Source organism: Saccopteryx leptura, chromosome 1 (assembly GCF_036850995.1).
Source record: "Saccopteryx leptura isolate mSacLep1 chromosome 1, mSacLep1_pri_phased_curated, whole genome shotgun sequence".
NCBI lineage: Eukaryota > Metazoa > Chordata > Mammalia > Chiroptera > Emballonuridae > Saccopteryx > Saccopteryx leptura.
In genome coordinates, this window is record NC_089503.1 from 72,586,666 (window position 1) to 72,609,094 (window position 22,429).

At 45.2% G+C, this 22,429-nt stretch overlaps 1 protein-coding gene across 1 annotated transcript; it reads right to left on the reverse strand.

The window, feature by feature from the left end:
- Positions 1-13,217: 13,217 nt before the first annotated feature.
- Positions 13,218-22,428, reverse strand: FZD4 (frizzled class receptor 4). Its single transcript, XM_066370358.1, has 2 exons — positions 21,709-22,428; positions 13,218-19,590 (listed from the first exon to the last, which is right to left on the reverse strand). Exons 1-2 carry the CDS (start codon positions 21,991-21,993, stop codon positions 18,262-18,264), a joined length of 1,614 nt encoding a protein of 537 aa, XP_066226455.1. The 5' UTR covers positions 21,994-22,428; the 3' UTR covers positions 13,218-18,261.
- Between the last annotated feature and the right edge of the window lies 1 nt (position 22,429).

The following is a 22,429-nucleotide window of genomic DNA, read 5'->3' on the forward strand; positions in this document are numbered from 1 at the left end:
GAAATGATGGGTCCGTGTTCATACAACAAATTACCATCCCCGTCAAAACACAAACCGAGATCTTTTCCCATCCTCACTGCTTCCTTCCCAACCCGGGAATGGTCGTTGAGTTTAACAAGGTGAGTTGGGCTGATTCCTCCCGATGGTTTGAGTTGGCCTCCTGGCACCATTCAGGTAAATGTTCATCCCACCTCTCTTTCCAAATACTTTCAGTCTCTCTCTCTCTCTCTCTCTTTCTCTCTCTCTGCCTTTGTTTATTTCTTCATCTTTCCCCCTGCATTCCACCTCTCCTCCCTCCTGCCTCCTCCCTTTCTCTGTTCATCTCCTTTCCTTCTCTTCTTTCCTCCCTGCCTCTCCTCCCCTCACAAACACATTTTTTTTTTCTTACATAGGGATGGTATCATGTTGATGGGGTGGGTGAAATGAGAAGTCTCTTTTAAGTCCCTGGAAGCAGAATATTTTCTTATGGATTTTTTTTTTTTTATTGTTTGGACTGTTTTGCCAGGCTAATGAAAAAAGACTCTGAGGTGCCCTTATCTCAGGCTGACCAGAGGGATGCCTTCAAGTTTTTGTTTTTGTTTCCAAGCTGGTTCCTTACAAATGCATCCAGAAGGTCACTCTCAGGTCGGTTCCCGAGATAGTGGTGGGTGATCAATCATGTGCAGGACATCAGCATCACAGAAGATAACCCCGTGAATGGGGAAGGAAAGCAGGGGAGCCAGAGCTGTGCACAACTGTGAGCTCCGTAAAGGTGAACTGATGGATTGCTTTCTCTGCAAGTTCTCGGGGACGTCCCAAGTATATTCTAGCTCCAGTGGCCAAGCTTCCCCTCTGAGATTTTACTCCAAATAAATAAATATACACTTACATAAAAGGCTTAAACATTTCCCAGATAATCTGATAATTGCAACTCAGCAAGATATAAATACTGTGTTTAATAGCTCCAAGGGCTGGGTCCACATGGGGCCCCAGGCAATCCTTTCAAAACAAACAGAGGGGACTCCAGTCCTGCTTTGCCAAGGACAAGCTTTGTGAGCTTGAGCAACTCATCTAACTTCCCTAAGCCTTAGCTTTCTCGACCATAAAATAAAATAATGAACTAGCTTATTCCTTCAATAAAAATTTATTAGGTATCTACTTTGTGACAGGCCTTATGCTAGGAATTTGTCAAGCCAGAAGCCACGGCCACCATCACAGCAGCCCGGCCCATGCAGGTTCGCATTGGATTCGGACAGTTGGTAAAGAAACAAAGGAGCCAAAAATTGATGGGCCTTCATCTTTAATCCTAGCTTGCACCCGGCGGGCAAGTAAAACCACACACTGGGCTCCAAAACCCACTCACATTCAGTGCTCACAAAGCTACTGACTTATCCGAGTTTCCTAGAATCAAAGGTTTCTAGCTCACCAGCTTTATTCACCTCTGTTCCCCATCTCCTTCCTTCTCCCTGCACAAACTGCACAAACTGGCTTCTCACTCAACAGTCCACCATCTTGGCTGCCTCTCCTGGCCTCCTCCACGTGACCTTTCTCCGCTCTCTGCTCTGCTCTCTCCTCTAATGCTAATAACCCCAGGAACTGAGAGAGCAAGCTCCCGTTCTGCCCCTATTTTATAGTGTAGAAATCCAAACCTTTAATCCAATATACAAAATAGGGAAGTCTCGAATACAAAGTCACTTAACTGGGGCATGATGGGATTGTACCACCCCACATCAAAAAGGGTGGGAAAGGCTTAATCCCAAAACCAAGCCCCAGGCTACAAGGATTCTGCCTGCCCACAGCCCACAGAGACACACATATTAATATCACCTGGGCGATAGCCTCCTCGTGGGCAGCGCCATCTTTAACAAAGTGAGCATAATACATTTTATCTGCCCAACAGAATTGAAAATTTTTTTTAGAAGATAGACCCAGTCTCTGGTTTTAGGGGATCTCAAAAGTTTAATGGGTGGGGGGGCTGACCAGGTGGTGGCTGTAAAGCCAGTAGTCACGGCCACCATCACAGCCGTCTGGCACAAGCAGTTTCGCATTTGATTCGGACAGACAGTAATGAAACAACAGAGTCAAGAACTGGTGGGCCATTACCTTCAATCCTAGCTTGCACCAGGTGGGCAAGAAAATACACACAGCAGAAAAAATCTTCCCTTTCCATTCAGAGCTCCCAAAACTGAGTATTCCTAGAATCAAAGGCCCTACCAGCCTTATTCACCTCTGTTCCCCATCTCCTTCTCTCTGCACAAACTCTGCACAAACTGGCTTCTCCTTCAGCACCCTGCCATCTTGGCTGCCTCTCCTCTGCAAGGCTGATGGCAGGATCTGAGAGAAAGAGCCCCTGGTCTGCCTTATTTTATAGTGTAGAAATTAAAGCCTTTAAGCCAATATATAAATAAGAAAGTCTCTGATACAAAGCCACTTATCTGAGGCATAAGTGGGATTTTTTCATAAGAGTGCACCACCCCACATCATGCAACAGTCAAGGTATGGGGAAAAGCTTAGTTTTGAAAAGATCTTAGTACTAAAAGGGTGGGAAAAATTTAGTCTTATAACTAAGCCTTAGACTATAAGGACCTTGCCAGCTTACAGCCTGTCTCCCACACCCAAAGCAAACATAATCATCACATTTACAAACTTATTTGACCAACAGTGGCGCAGTGGATAGAGCGTTGGACTAGGACATGGAGGACCCAGGTTTGAAACCCCGAGGTCACCAGCTTGAGTACGGGCTTATCTGGTTTGAGAAAGCTCACCAGCTTGAGCCCAAGGTCATTCGCTCTGCTGTAGCCCCCCAGTCAAGGCACATTTGAGAAAGCAATCAATGAACAACTAAGGTGCTACAACAAAGAATTGGTGCTTCTCATCTCTCTCTTTTCCTGTCTGTCTGTCTTTCTTTCTCTCTCTCTCTCTCTGTCACATATACACACACACACAAAAAAAGTTTAATGGGGGTAAAATGTGTATTAAAGGAAAATAACAATAATATTTTTAAGTGCTTTAATGGCACTATATACAAGGTCCTATGGAAAGACAAATGTGGAAACAAGTTGACCAGGGAGCTCATCTTTAGGATCCTATCCAGCCCTAAAAGACTGTTTGAATTACTTTTTTATTTACTTGCTTTGTTTTGATATGTTTTTCATGCTAATGTATTTCATATTTTCTTGACTAGTTATTTTCAAATCATTGCTGCGATGATTTCAATTGCCCCGACAATTGTAGAAGTTAGATATTATCAATAAATAAAATGGTCATTCGGTCTATCTTAAGAACAATGCAGGCCTGAAGGAGGAAGAAGGACTTGCTTCCTCAGTAATCTGGCACAGATCTCCCTTGCAGCTGGATGATGATAAAAGACGGTTGAGTCAGATGCAGAAAGGTCAGTGTTGGGCAGATAAAATATATTATGCTCACTTTGTTAAAGATGGCACTGCCCACATGGAAGCCCATCACCCAGGTGACTGCTTGGGATGGGCGTGATTATGTTAATATGTGTTGGGGGAGGGCTTTTGTGCCAAAAGGTTTTAAAAGGAAGAGAGATCACGTTGGTCCAGGAGAAGAGTGATTATGTTCTAGGACCATGATAGTGAACCTGTAAGGTCGGTGGATAATGGGGAAAGCTCAGGCCCGGGAACTTTGGCTAGGGCCGCCTACAACCAAGTGCGCCAAAAGAAACTTCCCAGGAACCCTTTGGAAAACAGCGACTGTCTGCCAGCCAGTGAGATTTCACCACGTCATATTAGCTCGACCACCCTAGGGACCCTTTAAATATCTCCCACGCGGGTCACCACTTGCGACTTCCTTGGCCTCCATCTTTCCTCAGGGCCAGGGAACCTTGTCGGGTGGGATGCATGCTGTACTCAATAAAGCCTTTTATTATTCCACACTTTGTGGCTCTGACCCCTTCCTTCTTTCTCGGCAGGGAAAAATACTTTACAGAACCTTTTTATAAAAACCGCCCACTTTTGCGGTGCTGGTCAACCTGGTCCCTCCTGCCCATGAGTGGGTGTTCCAGTTTTGATGGTGGGCCAGTTGCGGCGCCATTTGGTTGCTCTGCTACCACCCACCATGAAAGCTGGAATGTCCACTAGTGGGTGGAAAGGGCCAGGTTTACCAGCACTGCAAAAGTGGATGGTTTTTATAAAAAGGTTCGCCATCACGTTTCTAGAAGAAGCCCATGCTGTAGGAGAGCAGAGTAAGGCCACGTGGAGGAGAGGAGAAGCAGCCAAGATGGCAGAATGCTGAAAGAGAAGCCAGTTTGTGCAGAGTTTGTGCAGGGAGAAGGAAGGAGATGGGGAACAGAGGTGAATAAGGCTTGTGAGCTAGAAACCTTTGATTCTAGGAAACTTGGATAAGTCAGTAGCTTTGTGAACACTGAATGAGTGGGTTTTGGAGCCCAGTGTGTGTTTTTACTTGCCCACTGGGTGCAGGCTAGGATTAAAGGTGATGGCCCACCAGTTCTTGGCTCTGTTGTTTCATTACCGACTGTCCGAATCTAATGCAAACCTGCACTGGCCAGGCGGCTGTGATGGTGGCCGTGTCTACTGACTTTACAGTCAGCCACTTTTGCCCAAGGCCCTTTGACTAATCCATAGAAACGCTGACCTATCCCTCTCTCAGGGCTGACACCCTTTGCTGGTCTCAGCCTGCCTGCACCAGGTGCTTTTAAAAGAAATTTTCCTTTTGGAACACACTCGCCTCATGTTTTTGGTTCAGCCTGCAGATTGCCTTTCAATTATGATCACCATTTTTTTTTTTTTTTTTTTAACAGAGTCAGAGAGAGGGATAGACAGGGACAGACAGACAGGAACGGAGAGAGATGAGAAGCATCAATCATTAGTTTTCATTGCGCATTGCAACACCTTAGTTGTTCATTGACTGCTTTCTCATATGTGCCTTGACCACAGGCCTTCAGCAGACTGAGTAACCCCTTGCTGGAGCCAGCGACCTTGGGTTCAAGCTGGTGGGCTTTTGCTCAAACCAGGTGGGCTTTTGCTCAAACCAGATGAGCCCGCGCTCAAGCTGGCAACCCCGGGGTCTCGAACCTGGGTCCTCTGCATCCCAGTCCAATGCTCTATCCACTGCGCCACCACCTGGTCAGGCTGATCACCATTTTTGATATAAGAACAATGAATGAAGCTCAGAGAGGTTAAGTAACTTTCTCAAGCTCACACAGCTGGGCAGTTACAGAATTGAGATTTGAATCCCCAGCTGTCAACTCCAAAACTCATGCTCTTTCTACTCCATGGTGCTGCTTTATATACACAGCCACTCAGGACTGGCAACTTAATTTGTAGGGCCAATCGCAAAGTAAAAGTGTGGGGCCCTATGTTCAAAAATGATTAAGGGTTTCCAGATAGCAGCCATAGAACATTAAGCAAAGCAAAGGCCTTTCTCAGGATGAGGCTTGAGTGACTGTTTAGGTTGCACACCCACAAATTCACTTTGTAGATGGCATCTCCTATCAAGGAGCAAAAAAAGTATCCTAGCAGTTGGCAGGCCCAGACCACCATGGCAGAATTTTTTCATGGTCAGGCTTCATGTGCAGGCTTCCCGATGTTACCCAGAGGGTTCAGTGTGGACCACTTGGGCAGAACTGGTGGGCGCTATAAGGTAGCTTTCCCAGAGGAGGGTAATTATGTTATGTGGAGAAAGGTACATAATCTGCTGACCAGAGTTCTAACCACACCCTCGCCTTACATCTATAACCTGAGGAGGAGGACATGAATGTGGCCCAAATGGAACATAGCTCAAAGTCTCTTAGCTTTTCTTTTTCAACACAGAAGAGACCTGCAGGTGTTCCCTAACAAAAGGCAACGGAGAAAAAGCAACAAGGGCTTTACATCTGCTGATTTATAAGCCCCCCTCCTGAAGCATTCAAGAAGGTGTCAACTCCTATTGACCCAGGAGAGATTATGATTGCCTTTTTGGTCAATGATTCTTAATCGGTGGTGTTTAACCTTTTGAGATCATAGACCCATCTATGAAAGTATGGACTATCTCCCTAGAATAAATACACATATGTACATAAAATATTTTGTATATTCCCTTTATTAACCCCAGATTTTTAAAAACCCTGTTTTAGTCCTGGCTGGGTAGCTCATTTGGTTAGAGCATTGTCCTCATATGTCAAGGTTACAAGTTCACCAAGGTTATTGGTTTGATCTTTTGTCATGGCACATACAAGAATTAACCAATGAATATATAAATAAGTGGAACAACAAATCAATGTTTTGCTCTCTCTCTCCCTTCCTCTCTCTCTAAAATCAATTTTTAAAAATTTTAAAACCCTGTTTTAGATCATAGTTTTCCCAATTATAGAATTCTACAATGTTAGACCCAGTTAGAAATTTAAGAGATTATTTTTGTAAAACCATCTTATTCCTCAGGAGGTGATGGCTGGTGTCACTTGGGATAATAAATGATTCTGTATATTTTTAAAGACCTACTCTCCTGATGGTAAACTCTACCCTTAAACTAGTTGCCTCCACTCCTAGTTTGCTCCTATCAAAACACTGTAGCCAAGTGGAACAATCTAACAGTCACAAATGGCTGGTGTCAGGACATCAGTGAACATTTGTGGAGCACCTGGACAAGCCAGGGTGTTAGGCACAAGTTCTTGTCCTTGAAAAGCCCACAGCTATCTAGGCAAGAGACACATAGAAACCATAGGATGTCATGTGAAATGTGCAATTATAGATGTTCGACCTCGGTTGAAAGGTGACAGAGTGAAGTGCACTGTCAGCTCCACATGGTTGGATCATGCAAGGATCCCAGGAGAGGAAACAGTTACACACAGTCTGGGAAAATGAGCACAGGGCCATGAGTAACAGTCTTCTGATTGGAGAGACCAGCATGTGCAAAGGCAAAGAAGGATGAAATAGCAGGAGGTAGACAGGGAACTGGAAGTGGTTGGAATTAGCTAGAACATAGGCTATGTCTGAGGAACTGGTGGGAGGTGAGGCTGGGAGAGAGGAGAGGGGTCAGAGAGTAGGGTTTGAATCTAGGGAAGAGTGTCAGACTGAGTGATGGATTAAGGAGTCTCTTCCTGAGAATGGTGTAAGGAGGCTAGATATCCATCTGTCCCGGATGGCTTTCTGCTAGGTGGGGGTGGGGCTAAGGATGGAAGCAAGCAGACTCTCTGAGATCCCTATCACTTCTCTCTTTAAAAGTCAGATGCAGCCAAACACTAGAAAACAGAAGAAGGGCCCTGTAAAGCATTCAGAAATGACTAGCAATTGACCTAAAATATATCTCTATGATGTCAATGAGATTTATTCACCAAAAAAGTACCATTCTTCTCCACTAAGATGGCTAAATGGGAGGGGGCCTCTTCACCAAGAGAGAGAAATAAATCCAACTTGATGCACTGATGTGTTTCCTCTGCAAAATCTCACATTTTTCGTTCATTCTTAAAGTTGAACCGACTGTATTCAGCCTTGGTGGTAGGCTGGCTCAGGAAATATTAATCAAGAACAGAGAACATGTCCAGAAACACAAAAGGGTTGTTCCTTCCCTGTCACTACTTCTCAGAATTTCTAGGCAGTGTGGGCACTAAGAAGTGCTTGGAAGGGGTGTGTTTTCTCTTAAGCAAATGTAAATTATTTCTGCAACACTCTAAGGAGTCCATAGTGGACCCTGGAAGTGTTTTCCCCTTATTTTCCACTAGGTGTCACAAGAAACTCATTTTAAAAGAAACAGCTTCAAATCTGCTGACCTATAGAAAACAATTCTCCCTAGTGTTTAGATTTTTCAGTTAAAAATACTTTTAAGAGCAAAAATTGCAAATGTTCAGAACTCATCTCTCAAGTACCTACGTATTGGTTATAATTCTTCAGACTACCTGCAAATACAATGGACAGTACAGAATCACAACAAATAGATTTTTGTTGAAATACCCATAGTAAATGCACATTGTACAAAAACTCCATTGCATTTACACCATTTATTTAATAAAAAATAATCTCTGTGATTATTTGCATTTATTTCTGAAGGAGGATGTTTTTCCTTCCTCAGAATAAGTTCAGGAAATGGGTGAAGTGTTCAGGAAGTTAGCTAAATACTGATGTAAATCCAAAAGGAAGGTCTGTTGTTTAAAAAAAAAGAAAGAGCTAGGAAGTGGTTCTGTCTTTCACTTATGGAAAATGTTATACAGAATTCTGATTTAAAAGGAAGAGGACTAGGAAAAATGTGTGTGCCTGTGATATCTTTTTCCGTGGATCTGGTTAGGCAGTCCAGACTTTTATTGATAACAAACAGTAGCTGGCAAAGAAAAGTGTATCAAGAAATAAAATCTAGATTGGGAGACATGACTAGGATTAGGTTTGTACTGAATTAAGCCCTTACAATGGAATTTGTATTAACTATTCTAGGAAGTATGTCGTGATAAGAAACTCTGAGTCCAAAAGAGGTAAGAGGGCCCCTTAGCAGTACAAAAACAACTAAACACGACATGCTCCTCACAAGGCCCCTGTCCCTTCCAGCCACCAACAAATGGTGTCATGCTGACCTGAGGACTGTGAGGGAGATAGCCTCTTGGGAAAACCCAGGGTGGTTGGCCAGGGTTGCAATCTGCCACGGCCCCATGGTGACAAGGTTGTTATCCATCTGTGCTTGCAACGTAGGGAGGATGCTATATCAGGTGTATAGAGCAAACACAAAGTGCTTGCCTCTGAAATTCTGGCAGTTTAGAAAGCAAAGCTTTGGCTCATTGAACAGTGATATGGAGGTTGCAGTTTGTTGTGGTTTCTCTAAAAATCGCTGCCTCCTTTCTACCTCTCTGCTACCTTTAACCTTCTTCCAGACTTTCACGTTTGTCCATCCAGACTGATCTGCCTGCCTCCAGCAAGCCTTCTCTCCCCGCCCACAGGCCACAGCCAGGGCGAGCTCTCACCGATGGGGATGTGAGCCTTCCCGGCCCCAACTCTGGTGGGCTCCCCCATGCCCACAGCGGGAGAATACAACCTCCCAGGCCTTTCACAACTTGGCCTCAGCCCACCTTGTCTCCCACTCTAAGAATCTCAGGCTCCAGTTACACTGAACGACTCACTGCCCCGCAACTCCCCACAGGCGATTCTCAGCCAAGTCCATCACACATTTATTGCTTTCACTCTGGGTAAATGGGGACATGAGTTTGTTTAACTTCTACAGAGAAGTCTCTTTGGATGTGCAGAAAAATGACAGGAAAGAAGCATGAGAACGAGGACCAGAGGATACAAGACAGACATACCTACACAAAACACCTACTCACTGCAAATGTAAGTCAACATGCATGCGAGAAAAAGTGTTCAGATGGGGCCGGTAGCTGATCTGATGATATCAACTGAAAAATGTGCCTCTGATAGCACAATAGGAGTAAATTTTTATTTTTATTTTCTGCATATTGAATTCAGAGGGTGTTTTGGTGAGCAAACCAAGTCTTAAAAGAGTCATGGTATCTAGACTCATCCATTCTCTCTCTTTTTCCTCTTCCCCACGCCCTCATTACACATTTACTTATTGAGTAGACGTGTCCTTTCAGGAATCAAATGGTGAGATGACAACTATTTGGGAAATGTTTTCCCATTGCTCTTCTGTCTGAGCTAAATCAACAAGGCCCTGGACCTTAGGTTAGAAAGCAATCACATACAAATGTGACAGGACCAGCAGCGCTGACCCTTTAAGGGGGCAGAGACAAAGGGGGCATGTGGTTTGCTGCCACGAACTTCTGGAGAGAAAGGTTGTGTCTTATTTATCTTGGTGTCCCCTACAGTGCCCTCTCAGGACAGTGGCTGGCACATTTTGGATCCTCATTCAGCTGTTCAAAAAATATTTACTAGGCAGTAGAGGATTTGTTTTTCCAGGTTTGGAGTTTTCAGCTTGTTAATAACAGCTAAATTCTTTCTCTGTTTTGTCATTCGCACTTTTGGACTCTGAGTTGGACCTTGTCTTTCACGATCTTTTACACTCGTCCCTCTCTCACTTCCCTGGCCCACTCCAGTGTTCTCCACACGGTAGGCTCCCAGCAAATAGTTTCTGGGGAGGAGGAGGAGGAGGAGAAAAAAGGTGGAAGGAGATAACAATAAGCAACACAGCGGGTCGGTGATCGTCTTGAAATTCACCTTTGAGGCTAGAGATTTTCTCTGGGGCTATTGTCCGATCATGTTTCCAGAAAGTCCTGCCTCTGTAATGGCTCTCATCATTTTTGGTTTCTTTCCTATGCTGGCCACATTTGTTACCAAAGCCCCTCAGTTCCCCTACCTAATAAGGCAAAACCCTCCCTTCCTCCTAACCTACCTTCTTTTCTTCCACAGATATTCCTGACGCTCGTGTTCAGAGGGCACACAGGCAGACACCTTTGGGTGCTCAGAGAGCTCAGTGATCCTCAGGGAGCTCAATCTAGTAGGGAGATGGACACACGAATAGACCATCACAAACCATGCAATGAAGGCTGCTGGAGTTGATAACACATAGGCTTAAACTTACCAACGGCAAGGAGGAAAGGGAGGCAGGACATGGCAAGTGGGAGAGTCAGGGAAGTCTTCCTAGAAAGGAGGGCCTAAAACTGCAATCATGAGGGAAGAACAGACATACATATAGTTGAAGAAAGAGGGAAGGGGCGTCCAGGCAAAGGTAGGCAAGGGAATGAGATAAAAACAATGTAACTAGATTTTCTATGTGACTTATCAACTCCATCTCCTTGCTTTATGCTCTACCCAGTTTACCTCATAGCAGATGAAACGATGTAACCCTCAGGCATTTTAGAAAACTGAGATAGCCAATCATTTCATCTCTTAAAGAGAAAGGCATTTAACATGGGCTACCCACGAGATTAAGCAGGTTCTTGGGTGAAAAGAAGATGGGGTGCTTGCTTATAGGAAACCACACGAGAAGCTGATGAAAATCAGGTGATTTATGTGAAATGTACAACATTTTATTTTTTATTCTCTCTCCCTGGGAGTTGGAGGAGTTGGAATCCTTTGTGTGGACAGGTGGATCCATGCCTTCTCTTAACCTAAGAATGAGACAGAAGGAGAGGACGAGACAGAGTGATTCTGGGAATTTCAGGTGGGGCCACAGTCTATTTTGAAAACCTTTTGGATGAAACCTTTGCAGGTCCAACCTTTACAAAACATTTAGCGAGATGCTCCCAGTCCTGCATCCCAGCTGCGGATGGAGGAGAGGACTACGCCCTTCTCTGAGAGTGGTTTATTTCTGTTCACAGAACCTCAGAAGACAGAAGGCCGAGGCTGACCTCTTTAGTCAAGAGTCAGCTCAGCTTTAAAATTATGATTGCATGTGAAAGCTAAAATGGGAAAGTGAAAAAAAATCAGTTCTCAGAACAGAAATGCTAAAAACCCTTGGGCCACATTCCAGTCAAGGTCCTGGCCCAACAGCAGAGCTCCCCTTGGGGGTGGGTGGGCAGGAGACCAGCCAAGACCAGTTCAAATCAGTTAAGTGTCCAGGATCATGGGGTTTATTCTAGAGGTGCCCAATTTACAGATAAAGAAATTTACCAGAGTGATAATGCCACATAATCCTTAGAAAACAGAAGCTCGTGGCCAGGTCTTGTTACTGAGAGAGTTGCCTACTAAAATGTTTACCAATTTCCAATGACCTATTTGTAGTAATTAAAGAAATCAGAGGAATAGATACTAGTTTCCCGGGATAGCCATAACAAAGTGCATGGCTAGCATACACACTTCTAGAGGCTAGAAGTCTGAAATCAAGGCTTTGCTAAAAATTGATTCCGATTGGAGCTCTCTCCTGGCTTCAGGTAGTTGCCGGCAATCCTTGGTGTTTCTCAACCAGCCCACAGCTATGGCGCTCTAATTCCTGCCTCTGCCTTCACATGGAGATTTCCTCTCTGTGCACATGTCCAAATTTCCTCTTATTCTAAGGACACCCGTCACTGGATTAAGGTCCACCCTCAGCTAGTATGAGCTCATCTTAAATTGCTTATGTCTGTAAAGACCCTATTTCTAAATAAGTTAACGTTTATAGGCACGGCAGTTAGAACTTAACACATCTTTTGAGTGGACACAATTCAACCCATAACGAAGTGTAAAATGAAACCAAAACAAAACCCCGGGCAAGGCACGAGAAGACCTGGCTGTCCCATGTCCCATGTCCCATTGGGGCACCCTGGGCAAGTCCCTTGCACTCTCCAAGTCTCAGTCCTCCTCTCTAAAGCAAAGTGATGCCTGCCCTGCTTACTTCACAGATGCCATGAAAATAATATTGTTTTTATTAAAAAAGGTATTTTCTATATGGAAAATATTTCTACAAGTGCAAGGATTATGAATTCATTCCAGATTGTGTTGACTTTTCCTTAACTTCATAACTACTTAATGAGGAGGTAATAAAATGAGAAACACAGCCTTACAGGGAAGAGAACTTAAATTACACGCTTCCCTACATTTGCTTTGAGATAAAAGTGCAATAACAATCTACAGTAGAGTAAAAGTGTGCAGATCCTTGTGCCCTGGGCTTTTCACTCACACCACAACGGGGTGGTATGTAGGTGAAACTAACAGGTAGAAAGCAATTTAAAGGCAAACCAAGAGGACTGAAGTTCTCCTCTGGGGCATCAGCGGACATCTCCAGTGGCCGTGACTCCCCTTCCCTCTGTGTCTGTGGTCCGTGACAATGAGCTGACAATGGCTCGGAGTTTGTGTTGGCTGATGGCTTTCCTGGATATGGGGACCACCAACTTATAAAATTAGCTTAACATGTCATTTTCCTGGCTGACTGATATGACATACTCCCATATCTGTTACACAAAACAGAACCATTATATAGCCAGAAAAAATTTTTCTTCATAAATAGCTGCAGTTAAAACAAAACAAAAAAAAGCCTTTTTCCTCTTTTTAAGAGGCCAGAAGCTCTAGCAGTGATATGGAAACTTTTTTCAGGCCACCAGATGAAGTCAAAGGGACTTGGAAGGTGGATAAATATTTCCACACATACTGAAAATGCCAAGAAGAGGTGTCATGGAATGACAGCATGAGAACTATAGTTAAATCCAAAGCATCATGTGATGACCACAGTAGTGATAAATTCCGTTGTTCTGTTGACCTTGGACCTTGGGGGTTTCTGACCCAGGAGCAATTCCAGAGGGGGAAAACAGAACCAGAAAAAAGAAACAAAGAGGCTCTCAGAAAGAGGCCCTCAATATGCCCTGTAAATTGAATTCCTATTTCCCATTGCTGGGTACGCGTGCTTCCCAAGGGCAATCACACACAAGGTAATAAACAAAAGTTTATTTTCCTTTAATACAAAAATTAAATAGCAAAGTTTATTTATTTATTTTTTTGTACAGCGATAAATTAGAAATTTACAGTACAGACATCAATGCAGACATACATTTGTACATCCTCAAAAGCAGGGTCCATTTCCTTTAATGTTGAGCAATTCGTTCAGGGCACGTGTGGCTGGGGTGTGCCTGGTACCTCTGTCAAACATCTGAAAGTCTCCAGGTTGGCCTCCCGGCGGCTGGAGCAGGATGGCACGGGATCCCAGGAAGAGGCCACAGCACTAGCTCAACCGTGGCATGAGCAGGTTGAGTCATATTTCACCTTTTCACAGATCACAGCTGGTACTTACTCCTCCTTTCCTACAAAGAGCGCAAGGGGCCTTCCTTCTCAGACCTTTTAAAGTCTTATAACATCACTGTGAGGTAGAAAAAAAATTCAGAACCACCAAGATGCCCCATGGTGAGAGACCTAGAGAGCAGCCTGCCCCTCCCAAAGCCCACAGCCAAGTCAGGGCCAGAGCCCATCAGCGGGTGTGGACTGGCGCTCACCCAGGAGAGAAGGTGGCCGCAGCCGCCACGGGGCAGCGCTGCTGTCTCCCGTCTTCTCAGAAGCCTCTGGGATGGTAGTGGTCATGTACTGAATATCACATGGGATCAGGGGGTCAGGGAGCTACAAAAGCTTGACAAGGCTCATACAGGACCCCTACAAATTGCCTGGGTGAATACTGAGAATTTGCTGGTGCAAAGAAGAAGGGAAATTGGTGAAACAGAAACAAGCTACTATAGGGCAGCTGGGCTAACCAAGGACATAAGGCCTGTGGCGGGATCCATGGCTCACATCTTTCTTGGTAATGTCCAGCAGGCCATTACTGCACATGAGCGTGGCAAGAGGCAGCAGCAGCAAGCTCTGACCAGGCCACAGTGAAGCAAAATACATTATTTAAGCCTCCAGTATCTGATCCTAGGTAGGAGCAAAATGCTCTCCTAGGAGTTTCGAAGATCTATGATCTAGGCCCAGAGGAAAAATGATAACCTGGGTCCTTTGCCAGACATGATACAAACCCAGCTGGGGACTCTGACCCAAATACAATAAAGGAGAAAAAGAACTGTCAGTCCAGTGACTCAACAGAATTGGCCGAAACAGTAACTGTCTCCAATCTCTTCCATCACAGAGTGAAATTCAGGATATAGATCGACTTGGGGAGGGGAGGTGCTTCGAGAGTCTGTGCTCTCTGTGGCTGTCATCTCTCACTGCTGCTCAGATCACCTCGCCAGAAGCCAAAGGTGCGCCATCCTGGTGAAACCCCTTTTTCAACTGAGTGTGCCCTCCAGGGCTGAGCCGCTTTTTGTGTCCTCGGGTCCCAACACAGTAAGCACTGCATTCAGTGGCCAGGAAGCTGAGGGCGGCCAGAGAGGACAGAAAGGGGGTGCTGGTAAAGTCAGAGTTCAGAACTGGATAGAGAAGCTTCCTGCAATCTGGGTTTGGGGGATGCAGGAGAGGGACCGACCGGGTAAGTCAGAGAGCATCTCAAGGAGATAAAGAGAGTCACCCTTTCTCTGGTTACAGGTCCCTGAGCAGGCTGCCAGCTCAGAAGCAGTTTCAGAGATCAGGAAACAGGTCTCCACAGAGGAAAAAGGATATGAATCAACCAAGCAGCTCAACCAGATGGTTCTGGCCAGTTCCACCAGACCCCAAGTCTCTGCCCTGAGATGAGGCCGTAATGAAGGAGGAGAAAAGAGGCTGCTGGCGAGGGGGCTGGACAGAGGTGCCCTTGGGCTCTGCTGAATGAAATCCCTGAAGGCCACGCCATTGTGTCAGAAGCTACAAGAATACCTACTTCTGCTAGACTTCAGAGAGAGATAAAAAACAACCCTTTTTTCCTAGCAAGATACATTCCACAAATTGTACAAGTGACATGGACCACCCCAAGTCCTGAATGGTCTGTCCCCAAAGCCACATTAGATGGGGGAGCACACGTCCTTACAGCCAACTTTCATAGTCTTCCTAGGGGATTTCCACAGACCACTGTGAAACAGAGCTGATGTTTCTGTCAGAACTCCTATCACTGATTTGCAGGGAATTCTGGGAAAGGTTCAGAGATGTGTTGAAGGTAGAAAGACCCAGGAGGAGGTTTAGGGGATGGAGACAGTAAAAGAGATGGCAATTTAGGGACACTTGCACCTTCCGAAAACCAATAGCCAAGTTCAGCAGAGCCAGGAGCACGCCGGTCTGTCAGCGAGGACAGAGCTTAACCTCCATCACAGCCCCTACAGTGCCCGACACAGGGCTTTACACACAGTTGCCACTCAAGCAATGTGCTGATAATTGACCTTTAAAAAAACCAAAAACAAAAAACAACTTAAGAGGTGATGGAGTCACTTCAGGGTAATTGGTAACTGACTCCTCAGCCACAACCTCCTTTCCTGAAACCATAAACACTCTCCCTCGTCTGGAATGTGAAAGGAAAAGCCCATAACCCTGGGACATTGCTAAGGCTACTAATCCAGCCCACACTCACAGCCACTTCTGATCAAACACACTTCCCCCTGAGAAGGCAAGAGATTTGCTGTAGAGACATGTTAAAACCCAAAAAGTTGCCAGGGCACCAGCACCAGAACTCAGTGTCCTGGTTCACTCAAGTACTCTTATTGTTATTATTATTATTTCATCATTCACAAATATGGAGCACCTACTCTGTGCCTGGCCCTCTGCTGGGTGCTACCTCGGTCACACAATCACCAAAACATTACAAATAAAATTGCATTACAAACCCCAGCACACTAACAAGCAAGGTCAGTGCCCAGCTGCACGGTCCTTCCCTTGCCTGGGCCAGAGCCTGTGCACAACTCCCAGGACACTAGAGCAAGAGCGTGAGTAAGGGCAGGCTCTGCTCCCGGGTGCATGCTCTGGGCTCTGGCCAGCTATGGGAATTGTCTGCAAGCAGCACGGGGAGTTCACATTGTACATTTCATAGGCAATGCAGTCTCAGATGGAGTTCAACTGGTCCTTCTGAGGATCCTTTCTCATGCTCCTGAAGCCCTGACCCCGGAGGCCAGCCAAGGTACTCAGGCTCGACACACATAGCAGGGGATCCCATTGCCCACTTAGTGACTATCTACAAAGCGCCAAGATTTTCCCTTCCAGAACCTGCAACAGATCTTACATGCATCTTCATCTCAGCTCAAGAACCATACAAAAAGGAAGGAAAATGTCAAATCATGGGCATAAACCTCAAACAAAAAGTCATGTGCATTTCCAGAATTTGACCACCTATTTCACCTATTCAGAATTTTGAGTCTCTGGAGATGTTTTCCACTAAAAAAAAAAAATTGATAAAATTTAAAAAATGGGGGTATGGATAAATAAATAAATGAGTTATTGCAAAGGAGTTGTTAAAGCAGAAACAGGTAAAAGTTACAAGCAGAGCAACCTGTGACAATGTCAACAATTTGTCCCAGAGATCTGGTGATTAGAAGGCCTAAGGCGGGTTAAGAGAAAGGCGTCACAGTTTTAAAAGAACTGCAACTTTTGAGAGGCTGCTAGGGGGTACCCCCTTGTAAGGAACATAAAGCATAAATTTTAAAAGCTTTGGATACCTCCACAAAAGGCAATTAAGACCTGTGCTGTTAGAGTTTGCAGTTCATTTCATATGGTCTACACTTTATTCCCTACAAACCAATCAGCTTCTGGCTGGCATTCTAGAGATTCATTAAGCACCATATAAATACTCCAGGCCACACTGCCTCCAATGAAATCTTATAAGGAGCCTTTGCCAATTACTGGGAAACAATTATGCACCAAGTAGTTGGATTAGCTGTCCTTAGTTCCCTCTACAAAATTGAAAGTCTCCACTGTGGTAAGTAGACCAGACTCTTCTGATAACATTCTTATGTTAAAAGAAAGAAGAAGAAAAAAGGCACTATCAATCTGAGAATGCAAGTTGACCACAGTTTGAAAGTCAGTTGAGTATACTATTATGTCATGGTCCAAGAATGTGCTTTTAATTGTAATTGACACACACAAATTACAGTTAATCTGTGTGAATGCAAAGTTGCCAAGAAACTTAACATTTTAGTTCTTCCAGACTGGCGTCTGCATAGATGCAATCACACAAAGTAAAATATATTAAGTCCCCATTGCTCAATGCAATAGGTCTCTGGGGTCGGTAAGGTAAGTCGACTTGGTAAATCTCATTTTCCTCTGAATTAAGTGATTGTCAGAAAGTGAATCACCCTTCCTTTCCCCCTCAATAGGCATGCTGTAGTTCAAAAATTCTTATAAAAATACCTATTTTGAGTTATTAATGTAACATGAAAAAAACAGCAGCAGCCTCGAATAGACACATTGAAATTCAAGAGGAAGAGAGAAAAGAAAAATCCACTGGATACCTTATGTGTGTTTGTACAGTACTTTTGTTTGTTCAAACAATTCTGTTTTATGACAAAGGCACTGAAAGATTCTGACACCACCTCTTGGGAGAGCAATCCACAAGTTCTAAACAGCAGACAATGCACCACAGAAAATGTTTATGTTAGATCAGCCAAACTATAAAACTCTTGTAACACATCTCTGAACCCAGCATTTCCAGTGTTTATAGATTGCTTTGCTATCTGAAAGACCCAGTTAGTATTTTAAATTTTAAAGAGTTTAAAAAAAAAAAAGTTAATCTTTCTCCTGTAAGTTACCTACTTACAGCTCAACTCCCACCCCTCGGGAAAGCAGCATCACCCCAGACGCCCTGGAATCTAGGCAGGACCTCCAGGCTCCATGTGGCGACCTGCTAAAGTGATCGATATTATGATTTTTCACAGCTTTGAAAGCCTGTAACTGGCTTTTGCATTTTGGATTACTCCGAAGTCTGCAGCAAAATCATTAGTTTTATGATGCTGGGGAGAGGATGGTGGGTTACGGGGTCACTTTGGGGTGGCTAGTTTGTTCAAACTGAGAGTCACTGCATGAAACTTTTAGTAGCATCTGCACCAAAATGCTGGCATTTCCCTCTTCAAAATTTGGGAAGCGTAAAGGCGGGCTAGCTTTATACCACAGTTTCATTGCCTTTCCCAGGCTTTACCCAACCATTCCCTCTTTTTTCTCTCTTTACCTTCCCAGAATTCACCAATCTGTTGGAACACTTCTGCCATGTGTGAAGAGTTTTGGCAGACCAAATCCACATGCCTGAAGTGATGCCCACCAGCAAAGACATAAAAATTTTCAACATTTCAACTGCCATATTGGAGTCATCTGCAGAATACCGGAAAAGCGCCCAGTTGGAGATTTCATAGAAATAACAGGCAATCACACAGGTGGCAGGAACTGTGTACAGGACTGAGAAGACCCCAATCTTGACCATCAGCCTTTCCAACTTGTCTGTCTTTGTCCCATCCTTTTGAAGATTTGACCGAATCTTGAACAAAGCCACCAAACCTGCAGCAATGAACAAAGTTCCAATTACCAAGTAAGTGAAGAGGGGAGCCACCACAAAGCCCGTGAGGGCATCAAGGTTTTGGTTCCCAACGTAGCACAGGCCAGTGAGTTCATCTGCATCCACCAGTCTCATAATCAAGATGACAATAGTTTTCACCGCGGGGATGGCCCAGGCAGCAATGTGGAAATAAGAGCTGTGCATTTCAATGGCTTCATGACCCCATTTGAGTCCAGCTGCCAAAAACCAAGTAAGTGTCAGAATAACCCACCAGATGGAACTGGCCATTCCAAAAAAGTACATCAGCAAGAAAATGATTGCACATCCTGTGTTCTTAAGTCCTTCTTGGATGAGAACGGGTTCTGCTGCCTCTTCAAAATCGCAGGATATCCTTTCCCGGCCTACAGTCAGCCTGACAATATAAGCAATGCTATAAATATTATAGCACATACTGAGAAATATGATGGGGCGCTCAGGATAGGAAAACCTGGAAGAATCAATCAGGAAGGTCAGCACTGTGAAGGCGGTGGAGCTGAAGCACAGGCTGGCCCACACGGCCATCCAGATATCAGTGAACTCCTTGGCCGAGCGGCTGTATAAGCCAGCATCATAGCCACACTTGAGAACGCAGTTCAGGCTCCTTTTCGCCCAGATGTACTGATCGGAATTGGTTCCCACGGAATGGCACTCTTCCCCAGGCTGGATGGGGGTTTTGTGCGGTAACGGCACCTCCTCGTCACCTGGCCCTTCCATGCACATGTGGTTGTGGTCATTCTGTGGTGGGAATTTACTACAGTTCAGGCTCTCCGGCCATGCAAATCCAAATTCCTTCAGGACAGGTTCACAGCGTCTCTTGACTGAAAGACACATGCCGCCGCATGGGCCGATGGGGATGTTAATCTTCTCTGTGCACATTGGCACATACACGGAACAAAGGAAGAACTGGAAAAGTAGTGAAATGAACAAAGAAAACAGTGAGTTGGAAATATGACCAATGCTTACAGTAAGCGGAGTTGTGAACACTTCCAGGCAAAGTACATAACTACTTTTAAACCTGCCTATAGGGAGTCCAACCATTTATGCTGACCTCAAACAAGGATGCCTGATTATCCATCACTTACACTTTTCTTATTTTGGTTCTAGTAATCCTTTCCAGGAGAACATAAATAAATACATGTATGAAAAGAACCCAAAGAATTATATAATCCCTTTTGGTACAACACTTAAGAAAATAAACCTTAAAAGACTGACTTTTAGTCTCCCTCCCCTCTCAGCTACTATTTGAAAGAGCTGGACAGACTAATCAAATGACTCAATCATTTTGGTGCTGGGTGATTTATTTTCATTCCCATTTCTGTATCCCCATAAAAATAAAAGTTAAAAAAAAAGAGTAGATCCAGCTTTCCTCCTGTTAATAGTCTCTCTTTTCTCAACTTTATCCCCCCCAAATCATTTTTTAATCAGTCTCATTGAAACAGAAAGTGTCCTAATTAAGTTACTGTTAGACCCAACAATGAGATGCAGGTTGAGGTCTCCAGTCATGGGGATTTATTTGGCCAGGTTTCCACACTGAATAATAGTGAAGCACAATAGGAAAATATAAATGTTAAGTTCCCTGACACTGCAATACCAGCAGGAGAGAGTGCAGTTGCTGTCCTCAATTCCTCCAGCATTGATAAACAGTCTGCTTGGCTCCTTACAGATGTTGTCTATGAAGTCTAGAGTTACAAGTAACTATTTTCCAGCATGTAAAGGGATCTAGTCCTGTCCTTCAAAACAGCTTGGCTGCTTCCCCAGGATACATGTAATTAAAAATATATATCCCTGCAAAAGCTGTTTCTCCAACAAAATTGCCACTGATGTCAGAATATGTGCTGTTTCCAAACTGAGAGCTAGAGGATCATTTTTTTTTTTAAACTTTTATAACCTAGTTCTGAAGTTCTGAAACCTCCAAAGGGACATTTCACCAGCAACGGGTCTAATCCCAACCATCTTTCTGAAACCACAATTCAACTTTTAAAATGACCTATATAAACACACGCACCTAGTAAGTAAGCTGCCTGCTGGTTTCTTATCTCTCAGAAGTTACAACCCAAACCACAGATTTCTAAAGCTTTTAGCCTGGACAACTAGCCCCTATTTTTTCCAGATTTGACTCTTTTCTAAATTTTCAAAAACCACTCAGCCACACTGAACAAAACAACCAGTGTTAACACTCTTTAAAATTTCCTTTCAATTCTTTTTCTTTTGCAATGAATTGGTTGTTTTTGTAAGATTGTAATCACCTAGTGTATGCAAATTCTTTCTTCCATTCCTTTTGCAGGATGAACATTTTCTGTATCATTACATAAGCTTTAAAATTTTTAATGACTGCAAAAACGACAACAATCACCTTCCAATATACACACTACCTTCTCGGAGCTTAGCCATACCATCACCTTTTCCCCAAGCTGTGCATTTTCCCTCTCCAAGTACTAAACCTGCTTTCAACCCTGAGGATAAGAACGAACTCAAGCCGATTCAACCATTCCTTCCTGCATGACCTCTAAAATCAGGCAAGCAACACCACCAGGGGCCATTCCGCATTAAACGGTGCCGTGGTGTTTCATTTAATAAACCACCCGAAAGTAAGGGGGAGAAATGAGGTCGGTGAGGGAGAAGTTCCCAGCTCCTTATCTCTCTCCTTCCAAGTCTTAGCTGCAGCTGGCTGCCCTGCCGGGGACTCGCCCACTGAGCAGCGGCGGCCAGAATCCTTGGCAAAGATAACCCTCAGCTCCACTGGGGTTAGGGGCTTGGCCAGACACCGGTGGGCAGGGGAGAAAAACGGAAGGGCGGGGTGTAAGAGTGGGTTCTTTCGCAGGCCAGATGACTTACACAACATTTTGGCTTCCAGTCCCTGAGAAGGGACAGAAAAGTGGGGGTGGGGATGGAAATCACTTTTTCAGGATAGTTACACCCTTCAGCCTAGGAAGCAGGCAGGAGTCTCGACTTGGTAAGGGTTCCACAGAATTAGTTTGGGGCGTCCCTGCCCAAGGGTCCCGCCGGGGTGGGGGTGCCCACCTGCAGCTGGCTGGAGCAGCCGTACTGGATGAGCGGCGTGAAAGTTGTCAGCTGCAGCTCAGCGTCCGTTTGCAGCTCATGCCCCACAAGGTTGGGCATCTTGGTCACGTTGTAGCCCAGGTTCTGGCACATAGAGATGCGGATGGGGTCGCAGCGCCGCTCTTCCTCGTCCCCGAATCCCCAAGCCGGCCCGAAGAGCAGCAGCAACACCAACAGCAACCGCAGATTGAGATCGAAGCCCCCGGGCGCCCCCAGGACGCTCGGCCCTGCGCCCCTCCAGGCCATGGCCAGAGCCGGGAGCAGCAGCGGCGGCGGCGGCAGGGGCTGCTCCAGCAGACACCCCCAGTTTGCACGGGGGTCGCCGGCTGCCCGCGCTGCTCCCAGCTCCCGGACAGGGAGTGTGATAAGGCACCAAGGGCGACGAGGGTGCAGCGGTCGGCTCTCCAGCAGCTGCGCGCAACTGTGTGAGATATTAGACTCCCGGGGCCGAGGACGGGAAACGTACTGCTAGGGTCATGGCTGCAGGAGGTGAGCCCCCAACCCAGCGCCAGCCGCGTCCACTCGGGGTCTTTGCGAAGTCTGCCTGCACCCAGCGTCGCGCGGCTCTCAACTGCCCAAGCCCTCCCGGGCGCTAGAGGTTCGCTGGGCGGTGGCGGGGCGGGACAGACAGCACGCCTCTCCAATGGCCGGGCGCCGTGGGCAGCGAGGGGCGGGACCGTTC